This window comes from Pecten maximus, chromosome 6, assembly GCF_902652985.1.
Source record: "Pecten maximus chromosome 6, xPecMax1.1, whole genome shotgun sequence".
Classification (NCBI taxonomy): domain Eukaryota; kingdom Metazoa; phylum Mollusca; class Bivalvia; order Pectinida; family Pectinidae; genus Pecten; species Pecten maximus.
The window spans coordinates 44,424,198-44,447,683 of record NC_047020.1 but is presented as its reverse complement, the minus strand read 5'-3'; the positions used below and the strand labels follow the sequence as shown (position 1 = coordinate 44,447,683).

The 23,486-nt window shown below is 38.4% G+C and overlaps 1 protein-coding gene across 1 annotated transcript; it reads right to left on the bottom strand.

Annotated features, from left to right (window-relative positions):
• Positions 1 to 19,853: 19,853 nt before the first annotated feature.
• On the bottom strand, positions 19,854 to 22,023 carry LOC117329872 (E3 ubiquitin-protein ligase TRIM71-like). The gene has a single exon (XM_033888067.1). The coding sequence runs from the start codon at positions 21,444 to 21,446 to the stop codon at positions 19,869 to 19,871; it is 1,578 nt and encodes a 525-aa protein (XP_033743958.1). The 5' UTR covers positions 21,447 to 22,023; the 3' UTR covers positions 19,854 to 19,868.
• Between the last annotated feature and the right edge of the window lie 1,463 nt (positions 22,024 to 23,486).

The following is a 23,486-nucleotide window of genomic DNA, read 5'->3' as shown; positions in this document are numbered from 1 at the left end:
AAGGGTTAACCCACTAGGTGATGTTTTTTCTCTTAATTTTAAATCTGATCTTCTGTATAAAAGAGCTGGTAAACCTCCTACTATCAATTTTGGTTTATTTAGGGATGGTGTACATCCAAAAGAACTTTTAGCCCGTTCTTGGATGAAAAGGTTCGTTTGCAAAATCTGTATTGATTGTCTGTAGAGAATTTGAACAGGATGTCAGATTCTGAGGTTAAAAGTAAACCAGTTCGAATCACCGAACAAGGTGATGAGAGTGCTAGGGGCACTGCTGCTCAGATGAGCAGGTCAATGCTGGGGAACGGGTTGGTGATGGTATAGGAAACCCTTTTACTAAGGGGAATACACTCTCAGAGGAGGAGATGTTAAGACGTTTACTTGCCTCTGGTAAATACCGAATAGTGCCTGTTAAGGAGGAGATTAGTTTTACCACTCCTAAGCCCTCAAGTCAAATACCTCTTATCGAGAGATAGGACCAGTTCAGTGTTTTCACAACATAATGCTGGTCTTGATGAAACCAACTCGGGTCGAGTTTCCCATAATTTTCCCCAAATCCCCATATTTTCTGGTACTGATCCTCCACCAAAAGGGGAGGTAACCTATCAGGAATGGCGTTATGAGATCCGTTGCTTGCATGGAGATGAAGAGGTTTCTCCAAGTACTTTAGTGCAAGCAGTACGTCGCTCGCTAAGGGGAACTGCCAGAAAAATACTTATCTCTGTGGGGGAGAGACCTACCATTACAGATATACACCGTAAGCTGGACACATTGTTCGGAGATATATCTACCCATGGTATGCTTATGCAAGAGTTTTTTTAACTCGTTGCAGAGACAAGGTGAGTCTGTTACCAATTTTGGGTGCAGATTAGAAACCCTGTTGCAGACGGCCATTGACAATGGTTCTCTCCAGTCGTCATCCAGAAATGATATGCTTAGGCATAAGTTCTGGACATCATTGCGTTCAGATAGGCTAAAGAGTCAGACACGACATAAATATGACCTATTAATTAACTTTGATGAGCTCTTACGCGAGATACGCATTGTTGATAAGGAAATTTCTCTGTCGGAATCTGGTGTAGCAGGTAGGCAGGATAGTACTGACAAGCAAGATAATAAAAAAGGGTCTAAGTCATGCTGTCAATTGTGAGGTTGACCAACAGTGCACTACCGACCTTAGTAAAGAGTTGGACAAAAAGTTGAAAGCACTCGAGGAAAAAATGTCCTCTAATCTTGAGTCCAAATTTGATCAAATACTTTCCAAACTTGGTAAAACCACATCAGATAGAGATGATCAGAGATCGAAATCAGGCTACAGAGGTCGAGGTCGTGGCAAAGGTTACAAGGGTAACAAAGTTCATGGAAAAAAAAATCAAAAGTCTGACCCAAAAGAGTAGCGGTCTCTGCATGTGGTCAAACAGAGGCCGGTCATATGGCGAGTGGCCACAGTACTGAGTTAATGGATAAGCTTTTGGGACCATCTAACGAGGCCCTCATTACTATTCAAGGTCAAGAGGTCAAAGGTCTTATTGATAGTGGTTCAATGATTTCCACCATATCTGTTTCATTTTATAATAGTCTAACAGAAAAACCTCCATTACAGGAACTTAATTCCTTGGGGTTAGAGGTTAGAGTCGCTAATGGCTCACTCTTGAATTATTTAGGCTACATTGAATGTACTGTCAGTCTATCATTTTTGTCTTCTGCTAGTTTTGACGTGTTGTTACTTGTTGTGCCAGATACAGAGTATAACCAGCAGTGTCCAGCGCTGTTAGGTACTAATGAAATACGTGTCGTAAAATCATTAGCCTTGGATGACGTCATTTTACCATCAGAATGGGAAATTGCTGTATCCAGTATAACTTGCTCCTACTCTGTGAAAACCTTGAGCAGGAAACAAATCACTTTGGCTCCTTATGAGTCCATGGTTATTACTGGCTACAAAATCTTGTTACTGAGAATACCATTAACTCTGACCTGAAATATACAGTTTGTCCTCGTGTCATTAAGGTTCATAACAATGTGTCAAGTGTGAAAAATTCCTGTAAAGGTATGTAATGTAACGGGTAAATCTGTTACTATTAAGCCAAAAAGTATTATTTGCACTGCTAACCCAGTAAAAGTAGTGGATAATTTGGCTTCAGACCTACCAGCTGACACCAAACAAAATGTCAAATCAGTTCCTGAGGAACTAGGCATAATAATTGACTCTGAGAACCTTACCGACGAGCAACTGTTGAGGGCACGTCAAGTTCTAGGTAACTGGAAAAATGCTTTTTCAACCAGTCCTTTTGACTTTGGTTGTACGAATCTTGTGAAACATCGCATTGACCTCATAGACGATAGACCATTTAAACAACCCTATCGCAAAATACCGCCTGGTATGTATGAGGAGGTCCTTCAGCATATCAAGGAGATGCATGATGCGGGTGTCATAAGAGAATAGTTCTAATATTGTGTTAGTACGGAAAAAGGACGGGTCTTTACGATTCTGTATAGACTACCGTATGCTGAACTTGCGCACGCGTAAAGATGCTTATATATGCTACCTCGCTTTGACGATACAGTTGACAGTCTGATCGGGTCACGTTTTTTTCAAAACTTGACTTAAGGTCTGGATACTGGCAGGTTGAAGTTGAGGAGTCTGACAAACCAAAGACAGCTTTTTCTGTTGGTAACCTGAGTTTCTGGGAGACAAACAGAATGGGTTCTGGTTTGAGTTGTGCTCCGGCGTGTTTTCAGCGTCTCATGGAGAAATGCATGGGTGATATGCACCTCAAGGAATGTCTTATCTTCCTAGACGACATCTTTTCCAGAACCGTTGACGAACACCTTACCAGGTTAGAGTCAGTTTTTGCCAGAATAGTGAAACACGGCCTCAAATGAAAACCCTCCAAATGTGAATTTTTCAAGACATCAGTTACATATCTTGGATATGTTGTCTCAGAAAAAGGTATAGCGACAGATCCTGAAAAGGTGTCGGCTGTAAAAAAAATGGCCTCCGCCAAAGAATATAAAGGAGTTACGCCAGTTTCTGGGGTTTTTAGCGGCTACTATAGACGCTTCATCAAAGACTTTTCTAAAGTTGTTCAACCCCTCAACAAACTCTTACTGGGTCATGACTTGACAAGGAAATCAAAGGCTAAACCTAAGTCTAAATCTAAGTCAAAACCCAAGAAAACTGCTGAGTGGGTGTGGGATGAGCCTCAGCAGGCAGCTTTTGACACTGTTAAAGAGAAACTGGTGAATCCTCCTATTCTAGCTTATGCAGATTTCTCAAAGCCATTCATTGTCCATACAGATGCTTGTGCACTCGGTTTGGGTGCTGTGCTCTATCAAAAACAAGATGGTGTAGAGAAAGTGATTGCATACGCAAGCCGCGGCTTGAGACCCAATGAACGGAATTATCCGGCTCATAAGTTAGAGTTTTTGGCTCTTAAATGGGCAGTCACAGACAAATTCCACGATTACCTCTATGGTAATACGTACGTTTCAGGTTGTCACTGACAATAATCCTCTGACTTATGTGCTGGGTAAGGCTAAGCTGGATGCAACCAGTCACCGTTGGGTAGCTGCATTGGCCAATTACAATTAAATTATATTACCTTACATTATAGACCTGGGAAAAATAATGCTGATGCGGACGGTCTCTCACGCATGTCTCAAATGAATCCGGATGTTGTCAAGGCTGTTTGCCAATCTGCTATCACTGATGCCCCATTAATGGATTGTATAGTGGTTGAAGCTGTGCCTCATGTGGCCAGTGAGTGTGCAGTTTTATCTGATACGCTAGGTACAATTGATTTGCAGAAAGAACAAAAGGATGATAGAGATATAGCTAGAGTTTCAGAGCTCTTGAGAACCGGTTTTCATCCCAGGGGGAAAACACTCAGAAGTGAATCCCCATATGTCCAGAAGCTGACGAGGACTTGGAATAAGTTGAGTCTGTGGGATGGGATTCTGTATAGAACCGCTTCTCTAGACGGTCGAGATGTGAAACAGCTGGTGTTGCCAGAGAAATACCATTCCCTCGCCCTAAAGGGTGTACATGATGATGCAGGTCATCAGGGTAAAGAAAAAAACACTCTGGTTAGCACGTCAGCGTTTCTATTGGCCAGGTCTAGGGAAAGATCGATGTAGACAGTAAAGTCGAGGGTTGTGAGCGCTGTGTTTTACGTAAGATACCAGTGAAAGCTGTTGCTGAGTTGATTCCTATTGTGACGTCCAGACCCATGGAGTTAGTCTGTATTGTATGGAAACGTTTTAGGGCCTCTACTTGTTGTGATATATGTCACTTTCTCGACATAATTTATGTCGATTTGTTCACTTCTAACAAGACATGTCGTCATTGAGATGTCGACATGTTAAAATAACATCACAATTTGTCGTAATATTTAAGTCGCGAAACAAAAATATCAAGTCGATTTAGTTATGATGTCGATATATGAAAGTCGACTTTTTCGTAACAACACAACTTACCGTCGTATTTAAGTCGTATAAACAAATTAAAATGTTGAAATGTGTTGCGACTTGTCGTGAAAACTAAATTACGTCGATATCACGAACATCGACTTGATGCTTTAGATCGCCTTTTTCGGTGTTCACTAAGAAATACCATTGATAAAATACCATTGATACAGGACTTTTGGCTAACTGGGGTCCAGAATACATCAAAGAATGTTAAAGGAAGTGTAAAAATAGTTTTTGGAAAGATGTATGCAAAGCTTGGAGATATCTTAAAGATCACGAAAACCTTTTAACTAGTAAGAATGCTTCCATACTGAAAACTCCTATTTGGTTTAATGAAAATATAAAAGTAAATAGAAAACGGTATTTTACAGGAACTGGTACAGTAAGGGCGCAAGTTTAATTAATGACCTGTTTATATTACCAATTTCAAGAATTTAAAGAAAAAATATGACATCAATACCAACTTTCTTATATTCCATGGTATAATAAGTTCTGTGAAAAATTACATTGCACATAAGGAATTAGATAACAAACTTCCATCTTATTCGATAATACCCCCTAACCTTGAAATTTTGTATAACAAGAGACTCAAAAGATTTCTATAATATAGTTTCTTTAAATAACTGTGTTTCTACTGGGAAAAGAAAATGGAATAACATATTTCAATTTGATGAGCAAACTTGGAAAATTATTTATCTGACTCCTTTTATTGTCACTAAAAGTTCAAAATAACACTGGCTTCAATATAGAATAAACCAGCATATATTAACTACCAACTCATATTTATTCAAAATTGGATTATCTGATCATCCGCAATGTTTCTTTTGCAAAACAGAACAAGAAACAATAGTGCATTTACTGTGGGAGTGTAAGGAAGTGCAGACTTTTTTTTGAGGAGTTTGTGTTTTTGTTAGATTCTTCATTTATACCATTTACTATCAATAAAGAAACTTTCATCTTTGGTATGAGAAACAACAAAAATGTGTATTTTAAAACTGATAATTTTATTTTACCCCTGATAAAGCAGTATATTTACTCAGCAAGATGTTTACAACAAGCCTTCTCAATACCCGTTCTAAAATCTATAATCAAAGACAACTACAGAATTCAGAAATATGGATGCACAAGTAAAGGTAATGAAAGCCTAGTGCTTAGTATAATTTAATGATAACTGGAAAAAATGCCATGAGGGCTGTTTTAAATAAAAATCTCCAAGAAGTTCACAAAATTGATATAATTTTAAGAATTACTTGTCATGACTAGAAACTAAGCATTGGCCACGGATTGTTGACATTAACAGTTCAGGCTTTTGTAAATACGAGTTATTAACTAATGAAATGTCAATTGCACTTTTTTCTCAGGGGCTCTTTCCCAAATTAGCTGACAAAAACCCTGCTGCAACCGATTCCCACATCTCTTTAGTCGCAGGATGTGGGAAAGTTAAAAGAGGTTTTTTTTTAAAAATGTTTTTTTAACTTTGTGGATGTGAGGGTTTCATGGGTTAATATAGAGAGATGTGCATAGTAACCCTCAAGTTGTGTGCATTTTACTGCTGCTTGTGGCAGGAGGTTCCATTGTATTATTGAATGAAAGAATGAACATTTATATGTGTCCTTTGTTTGAAGTGATAGGTTTGAGTGTGAGTGAGTGTGTGAGTCTGGTTCCTGGGTTAGTTGGTATTAGTGTGGAGTACAATTCTGTAGAGTAGTATGAGACAGGTTTGCATGCGTCTTGCTTGTAGTGCTGGGTACTGTAGTGTATGTAAAATGTCAGAGACTAAACTAGTGTTGTGGTATCTGATTTGTACGTATCATGCTGCTCCGCGTTGTGTTTTAGCTCACCTGGTCCGGCCGTCCGTCAACAATTTCTTCAAATGACTTCTTCTTCATAACCGCTGATCATAATCTAACCAAATTTGACTGGAAACATCCATATGAGATAGGAATTCAAAATTGTACAAATGGTGGGGCTACCCCCCGGGGCCTGATGGGCGGAGCCTAAAGGGATCAATTTGTCTATAATGATATAAACGACTTCCTCTGTGAAAGTAAGCAATGGATCTGACTCATATTTGGCTGGTAGCATCCTTATGGGTTGGCAATTCATAATTGTACAAATGGTGGGGCTGACCTCCCTGAGTGGTCTGAAGCGCGGGGTCAAAAGGGGGTCACTTAACCTATAATAATATACAGCAGTACTATTGTAGCAGATCTTTCCAATATTTACTGAAATATCCAGGTGAGCGATACAGGCCCTGTGGGCCTCTTGTTTCCATTTGTTGTGTTTCAATTTAGTGCGTGGGTCCCAGATGGAGGCACAGTACTCCAGTTTGGGTCTTTCTATGGCTTTGAATGCATGTTTATCTATGTGTGCTGAATTTATGTTTCAGTTGCGTTTAAGAAAACCTAGTGACCTGTTCGCGTTACATGTAATGTTATTGATAGGCTTGTGTTTTGCAGTGTAATGCCTAGATATCTGCTGGAGTCAACTGACTGTAGAATGGGATTGTAAAGTGTGTATTGGTGGGTTATCTTGTTATGTTTGGGTGTGATGTACATTACATTTGTCTGGGTGAAAAGACATGAGTAAGTCAGACTCCCATTTTTTGCTACTGTGCGGTCGTGTTGTAGTTTGAAATTGTCGTTTGCAAGTGATGCATGTGAAATATATGGATCTGTAATTTACATAGTACTTATTATAAAAATTACAACATCGGATTTCGGTATAATTGAAGTTTAACATGTCAATCAAATTTAGCACCACTGAGGAGTCCTAAGTGTATGGTGCGGTTAAACTTACTTGGGTATTTTACCCGGATTTTACCTACATTTGTATGGCGAGTGTCGTCGATGAAGCAGAGAACGCTTACTCTTCTGGAACACCTGGTTCTATTCTCCTTGTACCTTTCAGGAGTCTCCATGCATGTCTAGATTTTTGTTGATGTTTTGCCCTTGTTTAATCGATGTTGAGTTTGAATTATGATTATGTTGAGATGATGGTATTTCTTATTATTTGCAAGACTTTTAATAACGGACGATGAATGGCTTCTTTTTTCGTTTATGCAACTTTTGTTCCTATTTTGTTTTGTAACTCCTAGTCTATTGCAACAAGAGCATATTTAACTAAAAATTTCGATCAATCATGGTTTGCAACGAATGGTGTTTCAATTTCTTAATTTGAGCCGACTCTCATACAATGCACTTAACATCCACGCTGCACAACAAATTGTCATCCCAAATGTTATTTCAACAAGACTTTGGAGATATGATGCAGTCGTTTGTTAGTGACCAGAAAGAACTAAACCTACAGTGATCAACTGCTGGCAGAAGATGCAGAACAATCATCCTGATAACTATGAAAGCCAAAACAAGTGGTTGTTTGCTTACCACTGTAAACGTCAAACCATAGAATGATCTTTAAAGAAGGCTGGATATCACATGACTGTGATAAAGGCGGGTAAAGTAGAGTATACGGTAAAAGTAGATCATAATTTTTCGAGTTTAGAATTAGGGTTTAGGATTGATCAATTTAAAGGTTGGGGTTAAGGTTAAGGAGTTTGTGTTGAAGGTTAGGTTAGGGAATAATAATCAATATGCTACCATCACCAGTGACATTTGTCAGCTAAGATTACAATGTCGGTATTTCATATTATTTATTGCAGAATAAAAACCTCTGTGAAAATAATGCAAAGAAACATTAAAGAAAGTTGAACCCCAATCATCGCACCTCCATCTCAACAGCTTCAATTAGTCCACGAAATGAAACTGGGAATGGTGTCCACAATGACTTACAGCTGGACTGGATTTTCCGAGGTTATCGTCATCTCTAAAAAGAGTTGCACAGATGAGAATCTCACAATCTTTTTGTTGTGGTAGAAGCCATGTTTTGATGTGATATTAGGTTGACAAAATAGTACTTTATGCACCAGTCAACCTTAAAGGCCGAAATCTGTTTAGGTACTGATGTCAAAATTGCAAAAATGCAAACGTTCCAAGTAAGTTGGCAAATATTATTCATTATCGACACAGTCACAATATCATACCTGAAACTCAAAATCGGTCAAACGAGGGCAAACCATATTGTAAAATGTAAAATATTCATTAGCTCACTTGCCCTTATGCCATGGTGCGGTGTCCGTCGTCCGTCCGTCCGTCCGGCGTCAACTTTTTCCATTTAAACGACTTCTTCTCATTAACTAAAAGGCCTAGACACCTCATATTGGTCCAGTAGCAAGCTTGGATGGAGGGCTACAAAGTTTGTTCAAATGAATGACCTTGACACTCATTCAAGGTCACATGGGTCAAATAGGCTAAACTCTTCAAACGACTTCTTCTCATGAACCAAGAGGCCTAGTGACCTGATATTGGGCCAGTAGCAAGCTGGAATGGACCGCTACCAAGTTTGTTCAAATGAATGACATTGACCTTCATTCAAGGTCACAGGGATCAAATAGTCTAAAATCTTCAAACGACTTCTTCTCATGAACCAAAATGCCCAGAGACCTGATATTAGGCCAGTAGCAAGCTTGGATGTAGGGCTACAAAGTTTGCTCAAATGAATGGCCCTGACTTTTATTCAAAGTCTTTAAAGTGGTTTAACTCACACTATGTTCATAAGTTAGCAGGTGAGCGATTCGGGCACATTGTTACTTATTTTGCTGGTAACTATAATAATCCCCCAATAAACAAGAAATTGAATAAAAGACTTGGACGCTTGTTAATTCTAAGATAAAGCAGTATATATATATTCTCTAGCATATACTGTATGTATTATAAATAAACAAAGCAAAACCTGCTTAATGTAGACGATATATAGAGGATCTCAAATGGGTTTTCATTTCGTGTTCGATTTTATGAAACGACTCTTGAAGTTACTTATTGTTTTGCGAGCCTGTGGCGAGCAAAAATAATAACTTCGAGACGAGTTTCATAAAATTGAATATGAAATGAAAGCTCATTTGAGATATTTTTTATCGCATAACTTAATAGGTTTCTCTTTTGATAGATGAAAGTCCAAATCGTGTTGGAATAGGCAGATATTTCTATTCCGCCATCTTCATTTCATAACATCGCGTAATTGTTTCCAATGTCACGTCATTGTTCTTGACAGCACGTCATTGACTGTCACAACGTCACAAAGGTTCATATGTAACTAGTTACAAATACGAAAAATATTAAACGGGCGAATTCACTGGATAACAGCCAAGTTGTGGGATAATATGAATTATCCAATATATCGAATGCAGAGATGAAATCAGCAATTAAAACATGTACCGCAAGTAAGTAGTAATTTTTTGGATATATACATGATAAATGATCTTCTGTTTGGATAATTCTTCCCCGTTAAGAAGATTCACACAAAAAGTTGCCCAAACAAACTTTTTCATATAATTCACCCCTATTTTCACATTTGAATGGCAGACATCTTCAAAAATATCGAAAGTAGTTTTGTCATCTTATTTTATAAACTTTACATTTTAATGGTCTGAAAGTGCTTCCTGGATATTTAAGGATTAGCTTGAATATATTTTTATGTTATGGAGATGTAACACAAAATCAGAGTAAGCGGTCTATGAAAAAGAGTACACTCTGATTTTTGTATTACAGCTTCATAACATAAAAATATGTTCAATTTAATCCTTAGAATTTAATTTACTACACGAAATTCTGTGAAAATTCCAATTTGTTCAGCGAATATATTTTTAAAGAAATCACTGCGCCATATTGTATCAGCCAATGAAAAACGACGTTACAAATGGTGACGTCATTTTTACGTAATGAGATGACAATCTCTCCCAGGGTTCCTTGCGCTATGCCCCATTCACCTCTGTCAACGTCTCACAAAGTACGCCAAATCGCGACGTTATGTATTGTTATGTGCATTATGACGTCACATAACACAGTGGCCGGCGTATGCAAATCGTGACAATTGGCTCACAAATACCCGTCCGCGATATAAAATCCATAACGTTTATGTAAATATTCTAACGGTCTGGTTATTTTCACGAACAATTAGAAATATTTTATAAATGAACCAAACAGAAAGAAGTTAAGAAATGCTTTAAAAATATTATCAATGGTCTGAAATACGTTTTACAAGAATCTTGAAATTCTGGTGAGACGTTGACAGAGGTGAATGTAGCAGAGCGCAATGCACCCTGGGAGAGATTGATGAGATGATAACGTTATTTTTTCAGTCAAAAGAAATGCTTGTTGCAAGGAAAATTGAATTTTATATATACAAAGTTTAATATGATTGAAGGCAAAGCCTTGGAAGAGCGCAGTTACATATGTAATCTTTTAAACTAATTAAAACAGCGTTACTCGGATTAGCATTCGTACTGTCAACTGCAGAACTGATCAAACTGATTGCCTGTATCGAAATTCTCTGGAAATAGTAGCGTCATCTTTGACGTAGACTGGATTACCTGCCTTAGTACCAATTCTCTCCGCTAGGCTGCGCTCATTAATACTAATTTTCGGAGCGAAGCCTAGCGGAGAGAAGAAAAACTACGGCAGGCAATCCAGTCTATCTTTGACGTTGTATTTAATGACGTCACTCATGGCAACAAACAGCGTTATCTCGTATGCGTTTTTGTTTCCGACGCAATTTCAATGCGAAAATAAAAAACAAAAGCAAATTAGTCATACTTTCTTTTTTTTTAATTTAAAGCAAAAGAAATGTGGCTAAAATATTTCCATACTCCAATTAAGTTTTTTTAAAAGATAGCAACTTCCGGTGACTTTGGTTTAAGGTTATTTCATCATTAGACTGGATTGCCTGCCGTATTTTTTCTACTCTCGGCTAGGCTTCGCTCCAAAAATACAACTACGCGAAATTCTTTGAAATTAGTTTTAATGAGCGCAGTCTAGCGGAGAAAATTGGTACTAATGCAGGTAATCCAGTCTATTTCACCATGGAATACTACTTCCGGTTTTGGACCATTAGACCATCTTTGTCCGTATGTATGGAAAGGGAGGCAACTCTTTTTAGAGGTACCACTTATCAGTCATAGACAGAGCTCCGCTCGCGGCCCTTCGAGCTGCGCTCTTATAAAACTTGGTTTAGTACCCTTACCTCACCATGCTTTAAATTCATTATCAGCGTTATAGATACATAACCTTGCAAATAGTTGTAGATAACTTCTCATAAGGGCCGTTCAAGTAGCACTTAATTCCAGGTACCTACTTTCTAAACACAACTTTAAAGAGCTTTTTTGTTACTGAGAAGACGTCGTTTGAACGAAAAGTGTTCGTGCAGCGGACGACGACGGACAGAGCAAGATGGCTATCTGTCATCCTGAACCTCCGAGTCAGATGACCTTAGTGATAGGTATCAATGTATCATGAAAAAGAAACAAACAATGTTTCCATACAACGTCTATCAATTATTTAATCACGCATACTAAGAAATTGATAATTAATCACATGTAAGTAATCTAACAATCAAAACATTAACACTTAAAGCTATCTAATGAAGTAGAGATTCGAATGCATTATATCTTTTTTTTATCTATATGCATCAAAATAAGATCCACACTCAAATCCTGAAAGGTTAGCATGTAGATTGTTCCAATATTATGAACGTAATCATTCTTTATTGAGGTCCATTAAATTGGTCAAACATCTGTATCAAAGCAATCAAGAACTCATCAGCATCCCTTAGTGTTTGAATACGAGGAATTTCGTCTCTAGCCATTCCAGTTGCAAGTTCAAGAATTTGCAGCAACTCATCTTTACAACCCCGAGACGGATATTCTGTTGTGTATTCACTTGCGATTTCGTCTATGGTCTCCAAATTACAAGGAAGTGGATGAGAGCAATCAGAAGTTTCGTAGATATCAGGTTGATGGTAAAGTACATTTGGGATTCCGTGAGGTATTCGGAGTTGTCGTTGGGCTCTGATTCGGTGAGAGTTCCAGTTCAAGACGAATATATCCAATTGTTCTTGAATGATGGGTAAATAACAAAATCGTATGCATTCAATATGCAGAGGATTTGTTGTATCCAACATGCCGCTATCTCTCATGTCTTGGAATTTATTTCTCCAAAAGTCAGTGAATGTAGTTCTTAAGGTACCCCATAAACGTTTAATTCGTTGGTTACCGCTTGATCTGGCTGTAATGTAACTTCTAATGCCGTCCATTTCATCACCGTGATGCATTCGGAGACTCGTTTGCAAGCCCTTTACTAATACATTCTCGGTACCAGCATCTCCTCTTACAATGTGCGGAACCCTTCCCAGCGTGATGATGAACTTAAGATATAAGTTTGCAATTAATTTTGGATTGTTATTAGAAAATCCAGCTTTTAACCATAATATCTTTCTTGAGAATCCATCTATAGCTCCATGAATAGCAACACCAAACGGTTTAAGCTTATCATATCCATCGATGTGTACGAGGTAGTTAGGACCTTTGCTATAATATAATCTCCGTCTTAAGCAACGTCTTGATCTCAGATACACTCCTTCTACGTCCATGATGCTTAAACATGCTCTTACTGTGTTCTGAGTTACTCTTATCACATGGACAACATTTAGTAATCTCCACATTGCTTTGTAACCTAAATTGCAAAAACCATCTCGGTGCATATCAATAATTTTCTGTATTATTATTTGTAATGGAACTTCACATGCGTGTCTCCTTAATCCAAGTCTTAATTTCATTCTTTTCAGTGTTGACGTACTTATGAGAACTCCATGAACAAACAAAAGAAAACCGCATATTTCGCGTGAATTATACAAAAGTCCGAAGTAGTATCTGACTAGGTCTTCAACTTGTGCATTATCGCCTGGGTATGGAATAACAGCCTCTGACCGCATTAAACAACACAGAAATATCAGGTACTGAAAATAGAACCACATTATTTTGATATATATAAGCACCTTTATAAGCTTAGTACACATACAGCTATAAATAATGCACGATATACACAAAGAAAACCTCATTTTAAGTTATGGAGATAAGCCTCAAACTGTGTAATATGTGTGAGAATGAACAGTATCCGTCAGGGCCGAGATTTGTTCATTCTCACACATATTTCACAGTTTGAGGCTTATTTCTAACTTAAAACATAGCCATCCTTTGTGTTAATATAGAACACATATACGTTTAATTTAAACCAGAAATGCAGCCTTTTGTTTATTAACTTTCTAAAACAATGCAAACTCTAGAGCAACATACTAGTAATATATGCAGGTGCATTTTGTGCAAGTTAACAAGTTTTGTTCTCATTCAATTTTCCCCTATTTTGCTTTGAAATACAGAAAATGTGACCTTTTGTTTGTTGCTTAATGCGAATACAAGGGGATTATGACGATATTACCTTTTACTTTGTTATATGTTACTGTGTTATATTAGAGTCACATATAAGACGGTAAAAGGTAACATTTAGAACAGTTACAGGAAAATAATTTTGCATATGTAGATATTTCTTTTTTTTTTTTAACAAATCAAGAATTTATCGATCTTCAATATAAATAGACAAACAAAAACAATAAAGCTTAGTTATAGTAATTCACTCATATTGTTTTCATCAAATACATTGTATTTTCATTACGTTCATGATAATAAAATCCTTGGCAAACTATGTAAATTACTTGTATCATGCATATACTTATTTGTACTTCATTATCAGCGTCGCCAACATCCAGCTATACACTCATGCATGCACATCACCAATGATGACTGTACACGAAGGAAGTTACCAAGTGATTTCACAACAAGACAACATCATGATGTCGACTTCTTTATGTTTCAAAGACAAGTCAATTTGATCATGTCGACATGGTGTTATAACTTTTGTTATACGGGCGACTTTATTAAGTCGTCTTTATGTCTAGATCGGTACAAGTCGATTTTGCACTAAGTCGTCTGTCGACTTTCGAAACAATTATCGCGATGGTTCATCTCGACATTCTGTGTTCTTTACTGCCAAGTCGAACAAAACATATCGCCAAGTCATGATAAATGCTCGTCATGTCGTTTTATTTAAGTCAATTTAAGTAAGTTTTATCACACCAAAAGAAGGTCCAAATACGTTTCCATAGTATTGACTTCCTCGGGGTGGACAAGTCCAAAGGTGGCTATGAGGATGTGTTAGTCATTACTGACCACTTTACAAGGTATGCCCAGGCTGTACCTTGTCGCAATCAGAAAGCACACACTACAGCTAAAGCGCTGTATGAGCATTTCATTGCAATTTACAGCTTTCCTGAAAGATTGCATAGTGATCAGGGTCGTAACTTTGAGTCCAAAGTTATAGCAGAACTCTGCAAGCTTGCAGGGGTTAAGAAGACCAGGACTACTCCTTATCACCCTATGGGTAATGGCTCTGCTGAACGGTTCAACAGAACTCTCCTCAGTATGTTAGCTACCCTAGAGGATGAGAAAAAGACCGACTGGAAGTCTTACATAGCACCACTAGTTCAGGCATATAACGCCACTAAGAGTGGTGTCACCGACTATTCCCCCACTATCTCATGTTCGGTTGGCACCCTCGATTATCGGTTGATGCTTGTTTTGGTACTGACCCTGGTCAGCAGGGAGCAGGGCACCACTCCTCCTATGTTAGCAAACTGCGAAAAAGGATGGAGTATGCTTATAAAGCAGCCCAGACTGAGGCGTCCAAGCAAGCTGCTCAGAATAAACACCGGTATGACCGGTCTATACATGAGTCTAGGCTTGAGGTTGGCGACAGAGTCCTCACTAGGAAGGTCGGCCTCAAGGGGAAACACAAACTGGCAGATCGTTGGGATCGGGAACCCTATTTGGTCTCTAATATACCGAATAGTGATATTCCTGTGTACGAGGTAAAGCTAGAATCTGGTAAGGGACATCGCAGGACCCTGCACAGAAACATGCTCCTCCCATTTAACACAATTCCTGTGGGAGATCCCTCTAAACTGCGAAACCGCAAGGGAAACAGTAAAAAGTCAGTTCCCCCTACTCAAACAAAACCAGGATCAGCATCAGCATCATCGTCAGACACAGAATCAGAGTCTGAGGATGAAATCACCACAACTCTGAGGCACGAAGGCATCACCAGCAGCTACAGGGAAATTCACCAGCTACACAGCAAGGGTTTAATGAGCCAGGTCTTGACTCGGGAACATTAGCGACAGTTGCTGATGAATCAGACACGATACCGGTCATAAATGAATCGGATTTCACTAATCCAGCTGGTATCGTGGATTTATCTGTTCCTAACCCTGAGTATTTCCATAGTGATAACAATGAAACTAGTATTCAGGAGGAAAACACTTCTGGTTTTGAAATTCCAGAAGTGCAGCGTTCAAATCGTACGCGTAAACCTCCAAATCGCTATGGAAACTGGATATTTCCCGTACAGGCTGTAAGTGGCAATGACAATGAGGTATTCGTATAACAGTAACAGTACAAATCTTTAGAAAATATGTACAATTATCCTTACTATGTTTAAAGTATTCATGTATATTTTAATTGAATTTAAGTTTGGTCTAAGGAGACCGGTAGGGGTATCCCCAACCTCTCCACTATTAGATCAGAGATTTGTGTGTTTTTATCTTTATATCCTGTAATATTTTAAACCTAAATTGGTCTAGTGGTCCTCATTGGGTAATAACAGCTTCACAACTGTTATGGATTGTCTCCCTTGGATCCCAACTTGATCAGTTCCTTTGATATATTTAGATTTAGATTAGACTGTTTTGTTTACCAGTTCTGTGAGTTATAATGGGATGTATCCAAAGTACTTGTAAAAGTACAGCTTGGAGTGATATATATTGTCCCTGGACCCAGTAGGCAAAGTTACATCATAACATGCAATATATAGGGTAATTGGTACATAGGACGTCCATAATAAATCCCATGCGCTGGATAGTATTCATAACCTATCATTTGTAAAAATGATACTATATAGTTATGTTTACCAGTTTAATGAACTTAATATTTTGTAAACATAGGTTTTGCTTCAACAAGTTAAAGCACCTCGATGGTTTCAATATATTTAGTGTTAACATGATATAATTGCCTAGTTTCCACTTGGGTGTCTTAGCTGAGGAGGTCCATTGGTGTAATTTTGGATGTGAAAGCTGGCAGTTCCTCTAGATCTATTCCCTTGATGTTGTAGGTCAGTCGGATCCAGGTACAGAGATGGTCTTGGGAAGGAAGCTAAGAAGGAAGAGATCGAGCCTTGCTGTTTTTATCTGGTAGGTAATTAAGGCTGCCTCTTTTGGTCCTAGTGTATGATAGTTTCACTACTGATCAGTAGTGGTACTAGAGTATGATAGTTTCACTACTGATCAGTAGTGGTCCTAGAGTATGATGGTTTCACTACAGATCAGTAGTGGTCCTAGAGTATGATGGTTTCACTACTGATCAGTGGTGGTCCTAGAGTATGATGGTTTCACTACTGATCTGAGTGGTCCTAGAGTATGATGGTTTCACTACAGATCAGTAGTGGTCCTAGAGTGTGATGGTTTCACTACTGATCAGTAGTGGTCCTAGAGTGTGATGGTTTCACTACTGATCAGTAGTGGTCATAGAGTATGATGGTTTCACTACTGATCAGTTGTAACTGTTCCAGACTTGAGTTGACTTGAGGGTGGATGATATTGTGGAACATAATTACTCTAACTGTTCCAATAAAATTTCATAAAAATGTTATTTTGACTTTAGAAATCGACAATTTTTAAATACAATCCATGTACATGTGGTATGTCGCCACAAAGCAGCTTTAACACCTATGCTAACATCAGAATCCTTCAGTGAACCCGACCTAAAGCCTGACTTTTACATTTTGGATATTGTACAAAAGGTAAGGGTTCTTTGACCAGTTGACAACGACCAACTAGGTGAAGTCATGGGTTCTCATCTTCGACCAACTGACAAACGACCAATTAGGTGAAGTCATGGGTTCTCATCGTCGGCCAACTGACAAACGACCAACTAGGTGAAGTCATGGGTTCTCATCGTCGACCAACTGACAAACGACCAACTAGGTAAAGTCATGGGTTCTCATCGTTGACCAACTGACAATCAACCAATTAGGTGACGTCATGGGTTCTCATCGTCGACCAGCTGACAAACGACCAACTAGGTGAAGTCATAGGTTCTCATCGTTGACCAACTGACAATCAACCAATTAGGTGAAGTCATGGGTTATCATCGTCGACTAGCTGACAAACGACCAACTAGGTGACGTCATGGGTTCTCATCGTCGGCCAGCTGACAAACGACCAACTAGGTGAAGTCATGGGTTCTCATCTTCGACCAACTGACAAACGACCAACTAGGTGAAGTCATGGGTTCTCATCGTCGGCCAACTGACAAACGACGAACTAGGTGAAGTCATGGGTTCTCATCGTTGACCAACTGACAAACGACCAACTAGGTGACGTCATGGATTCTCATCGTCGACCAGCTGACAAACGACCAACTAGGTGAAGTCATGGGTTCTCATCTTCGACCAACTGACAAACGACCAACTAGGTGAAGTCATGGGTTCTCATCGTCGGCCAACTGACAAACGACCAACTAGGTGAAGTCATGGGTTCTCATCGTCGACCAACTGACAAACGACCAACTAGGTGACGTCATGGATTCTCATCTTCGACCAACTGACAAACGACCAACTAGGTGAAGTCATGGGTTCTCATCGTCGGCCAACTGACAAACGACCAACTAGGTGAAGTCATGGGTTCTCATCGTCGACCAACTGACAAACGACCAACTAGGTGACGTCATGGATTCTCATCGTTGGCCAACTGACAAACAACCAACTAGGTGAAGTCATGGGTTCTCATCTTCGACCAGCTGACATATTGCCAACTAGGTGAAGTCATGGGTTCTCATCTTCGACCAGCTGACAAATTGCCAACTAGGTGAAATCATGGGTTCTCAGCGTTGACCAACTGACAAACGACCAACTAGGTGAAGTCATTGGTTCTCATTGTCGAACAGCTGACAAACAACAAAGTAGTTGACGTCATTCTGAATATTTATTTGTCAAACCACAATGATCAATATGAGGCAAAAGTGAACCCAATTAAGTCCCTAATATATACAAATAATACTTATTACTGTTCGGTATATAGTATAGGTACATGATAAAATTCACAATCAAGCACGCCTACATCAATTACAAACTTACAATGTACCAACTTGAAGTAACACTACAGACAATACATATATTGTTTCACAAGAAAACAAAAAGGCAAAAATACTATATAGCTTTTGTATAGATATCCTATACATTACTTGAATACATACATATAGATTAAACATGAACGACTGAGACCAATTACATGTATTACCGGGTATTTAAGAGATTGATCTAACATTGATAGATCAGAAGAACATAGACAACAGATATGAAACAGTTAAATTACTAATTAGGAATAAATGATCTTTATAAACAATTTGCAGCAACATATATATATAAAAAAAAAAATGAAATATAATTTTGAAAATTTACCTCTTTGTAAGATAGTTGTACAAATCAGTATAGCATCTTTCTGGAACAAATTCAAAATAAAGGAGTAAGAAATGGAAGAAAGAATTGAACAGCACATATCACAGGTCAAGTGGTCAGTCATTGTCCAGCTATCACATACTGCTGTACTGTAGTAGTTTATAGCTATCACATACTGCTGTACTGTAGTAGTTTATAGCTATCACATACTGTTGTACTGTAGTAGTTTATATCTATCACATACTGCTGTAATGTAGTAGTTTATAGCTATCACATACTTCTGTACTGTAGTAGTTTATAGCTATCACATACTGCTGTACTGTAGTAGTTTATAGCTATCACATACTGCTGTACTGTAGTAGTTTTATTATAGCTATCACATACTGCTGTACTGTAGTAGTTTTATTATATCTATCACATACTGCTGTACTGTAGTAGTTTATATCTATCACATACCGCTGTACTGTAGTAGTTTACAGCTATCACATACTGCTGTACTGTAGTAGTTTATAGCTATCACATACTGCTGTACTGTAGTAATTTTATTATAACTATCACATACTGCTGTACTGTAGTAGTTTTATTATAACTATCACATACTGCTGTACTGTAGTAGTTTATAGCTATCACATACTGCTGTACTGTAGTAGTTTTATTATAACTATCACATACTGCTGTACTGTAGTACTTTATAGCTATCACATACTGCTGTACTGTAGTAGTTTTATTATAACTATCACATACTGCTGTACTGTAGTAGTTTATAGCTATCACATACTGCTGTACTGTAGTAGTTTATAGCTATCACATACTGCTGTACTGTAGTAGTTTATAACTATCACATACTGCTGTACTGTAGTAGTTTTATTATAACTATCACATACTGCTGTACTGTAGTAGTTTATAGCTATCACATACTACTGTACTGTAGTAGTTTCATTATAGTTATCACATACTGCTGTACTGTAGAAGTTTCACATTTTCATCATCAGACACTACCCACAGGACATCCTTCCTGTCTACACCTACAGCCCATGTCAGGTATGTGTCTGTGTGTATGATCCTGAGGAACTCACCACCTCCACTGAGGAGTAGGACCCTGTAGTTGTTAAAGTCCCCTATGATGAGGTTCCCCACACTATCATACACCACACTCCAGGGGTAAAATGGTTTACCTCCTGTTTGTGATGTTTTATATGTACTGGGGATGTCACCTCTGTATACAAACAGTTCCTTGAAGTTAGTATCCATGACAACAACATGTTTGTTTCCATCACCACCATCATCTTTATCACTGAAATCAATCACTGCGACATTGTGAGTGACAGGACACTCTGTGATCCTCCATGGTGTACACACTAATGGTTTCCCAGTCCCTACAGCCATTGTAGTGAGCACCATCTGACCTTGTGTTGTAAATTTAGAGATGCGTTTGGGCATGCCTACAATGACATGGTTACTGGCTGTAGCACATAAACACCTGGGATTCTCCTTGGTTCTGAATCTGTGTGTTAGTTGTCCTGATACCAGCTCCAGGATGTTGTTTTCTCTGTCACAGACCCACAGTCTGTGTGTTGTTGGTGACACACTAATGTCATTGATCTCAGCCTTGTGTGTGACCTTCTGTATTACTGTACCCTTCCTGTCCAGGAGAGTTAATGTTTTACTGTTGTCACTGGTCCAGGCCTGATCATCAGTGGTGGGACATATAGAACTAATGGTACATGGAGACTCCCACTCCTCCACCACCTTGGTCTTTGACAGTAGTTTATACCCTGTCACTGCTTTCTTCCCTTTATCTCCTGATTGTTGTTGTGTAGAGGACTGTCCCTGACCATCTGATGTTGAGACTGACCGATCCTGGTCAGTTGATGTTTGACCTTGACCTGAGATGATAACTTTCCCTAAAGCAAGCTTTAGGTGACCTTGAGGATTTTTGTTTGGAGTGAAGCTGACATTACCCAGGACAGGTTTTACAGGGAAATGTATTTGAGAATCTATTTCACATCGTGTATCGTAAATGTTTAAGTCAGAACCCTGCTGAAGTGCTGTCTTACATTCCTGTATTTGTTGTTTGAGTTGTTTGTCGTACATCTCCAGGTCCTGTTTGTATTTCTGTATGAGCTTTGAATTGTCCTCTTTCATATTCTGATAAAGAGAGAGTGTCTCAGCTGTGAGCATGTCAAGGTCTTTTTTTAATTTGTCTGTTTGTATCCTCAACTGATGTGACAGTTTCTCAAATGTACTGTCATTGTCTCTAAGGAGTGTATCAGTAGAGGTGATGTATTTACCAATTTGTACCAGGTCATTTTGTTCTGTTCTGTCAATAAAGTGTTTAATGTCTTGTTTCTTCTGAGGAGTGATTTCACTGAGGTCACACATAATATGGCCTTTATGAACAGAGGAAAGGCATTTTAAACATGTCAGTTCTTGACATTTTTCACAATACAATTCCAGTTGTTTCCCCTTGTGATGAACACAGGTTGTCTGACCTTTTGTACGGATAGGTATTTTAGCTGCTGCCATTTTGATAAAAATTACGATTTCAGTTGTTACAGCAACATTGTATTATTATCAAATAAATTGGAGTTTTGTTTGATGTATTTAAAGAATGAAATCCTGGTTATACTGTCCCGTCCAGTATATGTTTATGTTAAACAATCAGTAATGTAAAAACACAAGAGAATAACTACCTCACGATGTCACAGGGTTACTGTGATGATTCAAGTTGTCCATCCACAGCATCAGAATGTTAATATACACTGTCCATATTTCTCTACCTTCAGAATTCACAGCCACACTAATTTACACTGTCCATATTTCTCTACCTTCAGAATTCACAGCCACACTAATTTACACTGTCCATATTTCTCTACCTTCAGAATTCACAGCCACACTGATAAACTTCCTTCTTGATAAATCTGTGACTTTATGACGAAATATTTCAAGTTTGAACCAGAATTTAAACTCCATCAATGTTATTTTCATCCTGAAAATACCAGTTTTTCATATAAACTTAAATCAACTGAATTGAACAATCCTTCTGATCGGTAACTAATGTAAACAAACGTTGGATCCCGGGATAAACGTCCACAGTAATGTGTAGATCTACCTATTATGGCGTTATCTAATATACTTCCTGGTTGTGTGAGGTAACCGACAGACATACAATTGTATAGAAATAAAGGGTAGTAGGCCATTGTGGGTCATGTTTATCCATGGTTCACCTGGAATGTATTGTCGGTTAGGTATGTGTATTGGATAATAAGATATACCTGTACTGTATAGGTATATATACCTGTGTTAATAGTGGTGTTCTGATTAATCGAGTTCGTCGAGTATCACCACTTGTTAAAGACGTTTGATCAATTAATCGAGTAAGAAACATGTAATCGAGTTTCGTCGGAAGTGCCCTACTTCAGGTTTTATGAAAATATATTCACCGGATTTCAGATAAACATCCGCAAATTCAGCTTGACAATGTCTACAACACAGTCGCTTGCGGGGAATGGTTATGCTTGTATCATACAAAATCAAGTATTGGGTAATAAGACATACCTGTACTGTGGGTAGATACACCTGTGTATTTGGTAATAAGACATACCTGTACTTCGGGTAGATACACCTGTGTATTTGGTAATAAGACATACCTGTACTGTGGGTAGATGCACCTGTGTATTGGGTAATAATACATAATTAGCTGTACTGTAGGTAGATACACCTGTGTATTGGATAATAAGACATACCTGTACTTCGGGTAGATACACCTGTGTATTTGGTAATAAGACATACCTGTACTGTGGGTAGATGCACCTGTGTATTGGGTAATAAGACATACCTGTACTGTGGGTAGATACACCTGTGTATTGGGTAATAAGACATACCTGTACTATGGTTAGATACATATGTGTGTTGGGTAATAAGACATACCTGCACTGTGGGTAGATACACCTGTGTGTTGGGTAATAAGACATACCTGTACTGTGGGTAGATATACATGTGTACTGGGTAATAAGACCGGTGCTGTGATCTTTCATGCTGATGCCATTGTGCAGCCTTTCATCTTAGGATTGTGATGTGTCAAATTGAGATTTGGTCTAGTATCCCAATGCCTTGGTAGTTATGACTCGAATTCATCGTTGTGTAGTAAAGTTAAAATTTCATATGTTGCTTTCCTCTGTACAGTGATGTAGCCTCCAGCTAAGTGTATAGGTTGGAATTCAGTGCCTTGTTTAACGTTTAGAAGTCAGTAATGACCACAACTAGATCAATCAGTGATGACGCTAACACGGGGAATTTTTTCTGTTACAGCAAAATATGTGGATTTGATCTCAGGGCTAGCAGCAAATCTTATGTTTGTGATGTTAACAGATTCAGCCTCGTGAAAACTCCATAAAGTATTATGATGACTGCAAAAATACTAGGGTAAGTTTTACGTGGATACTTTTGACGTTCAGGCCAGAAAGAGTTTAGTGAATTCCTCAGACCTTTCAAAAAGTGTGTTTTGAATTGTCCAACCCAACAGGATTTAGTGACTTGGTAACATCTTCCGACTTAGAAAAATAG

What these genes read in the sequence shown, in the direction of transcription:
- LOC117329872 (XM_033888067.1), bottom strand. Translation starts at nt 21,446, where the DNA reads ATGGCAGCAGCTAAAATACCTATCCGTACAAAAGGTCAGACAACCTGT.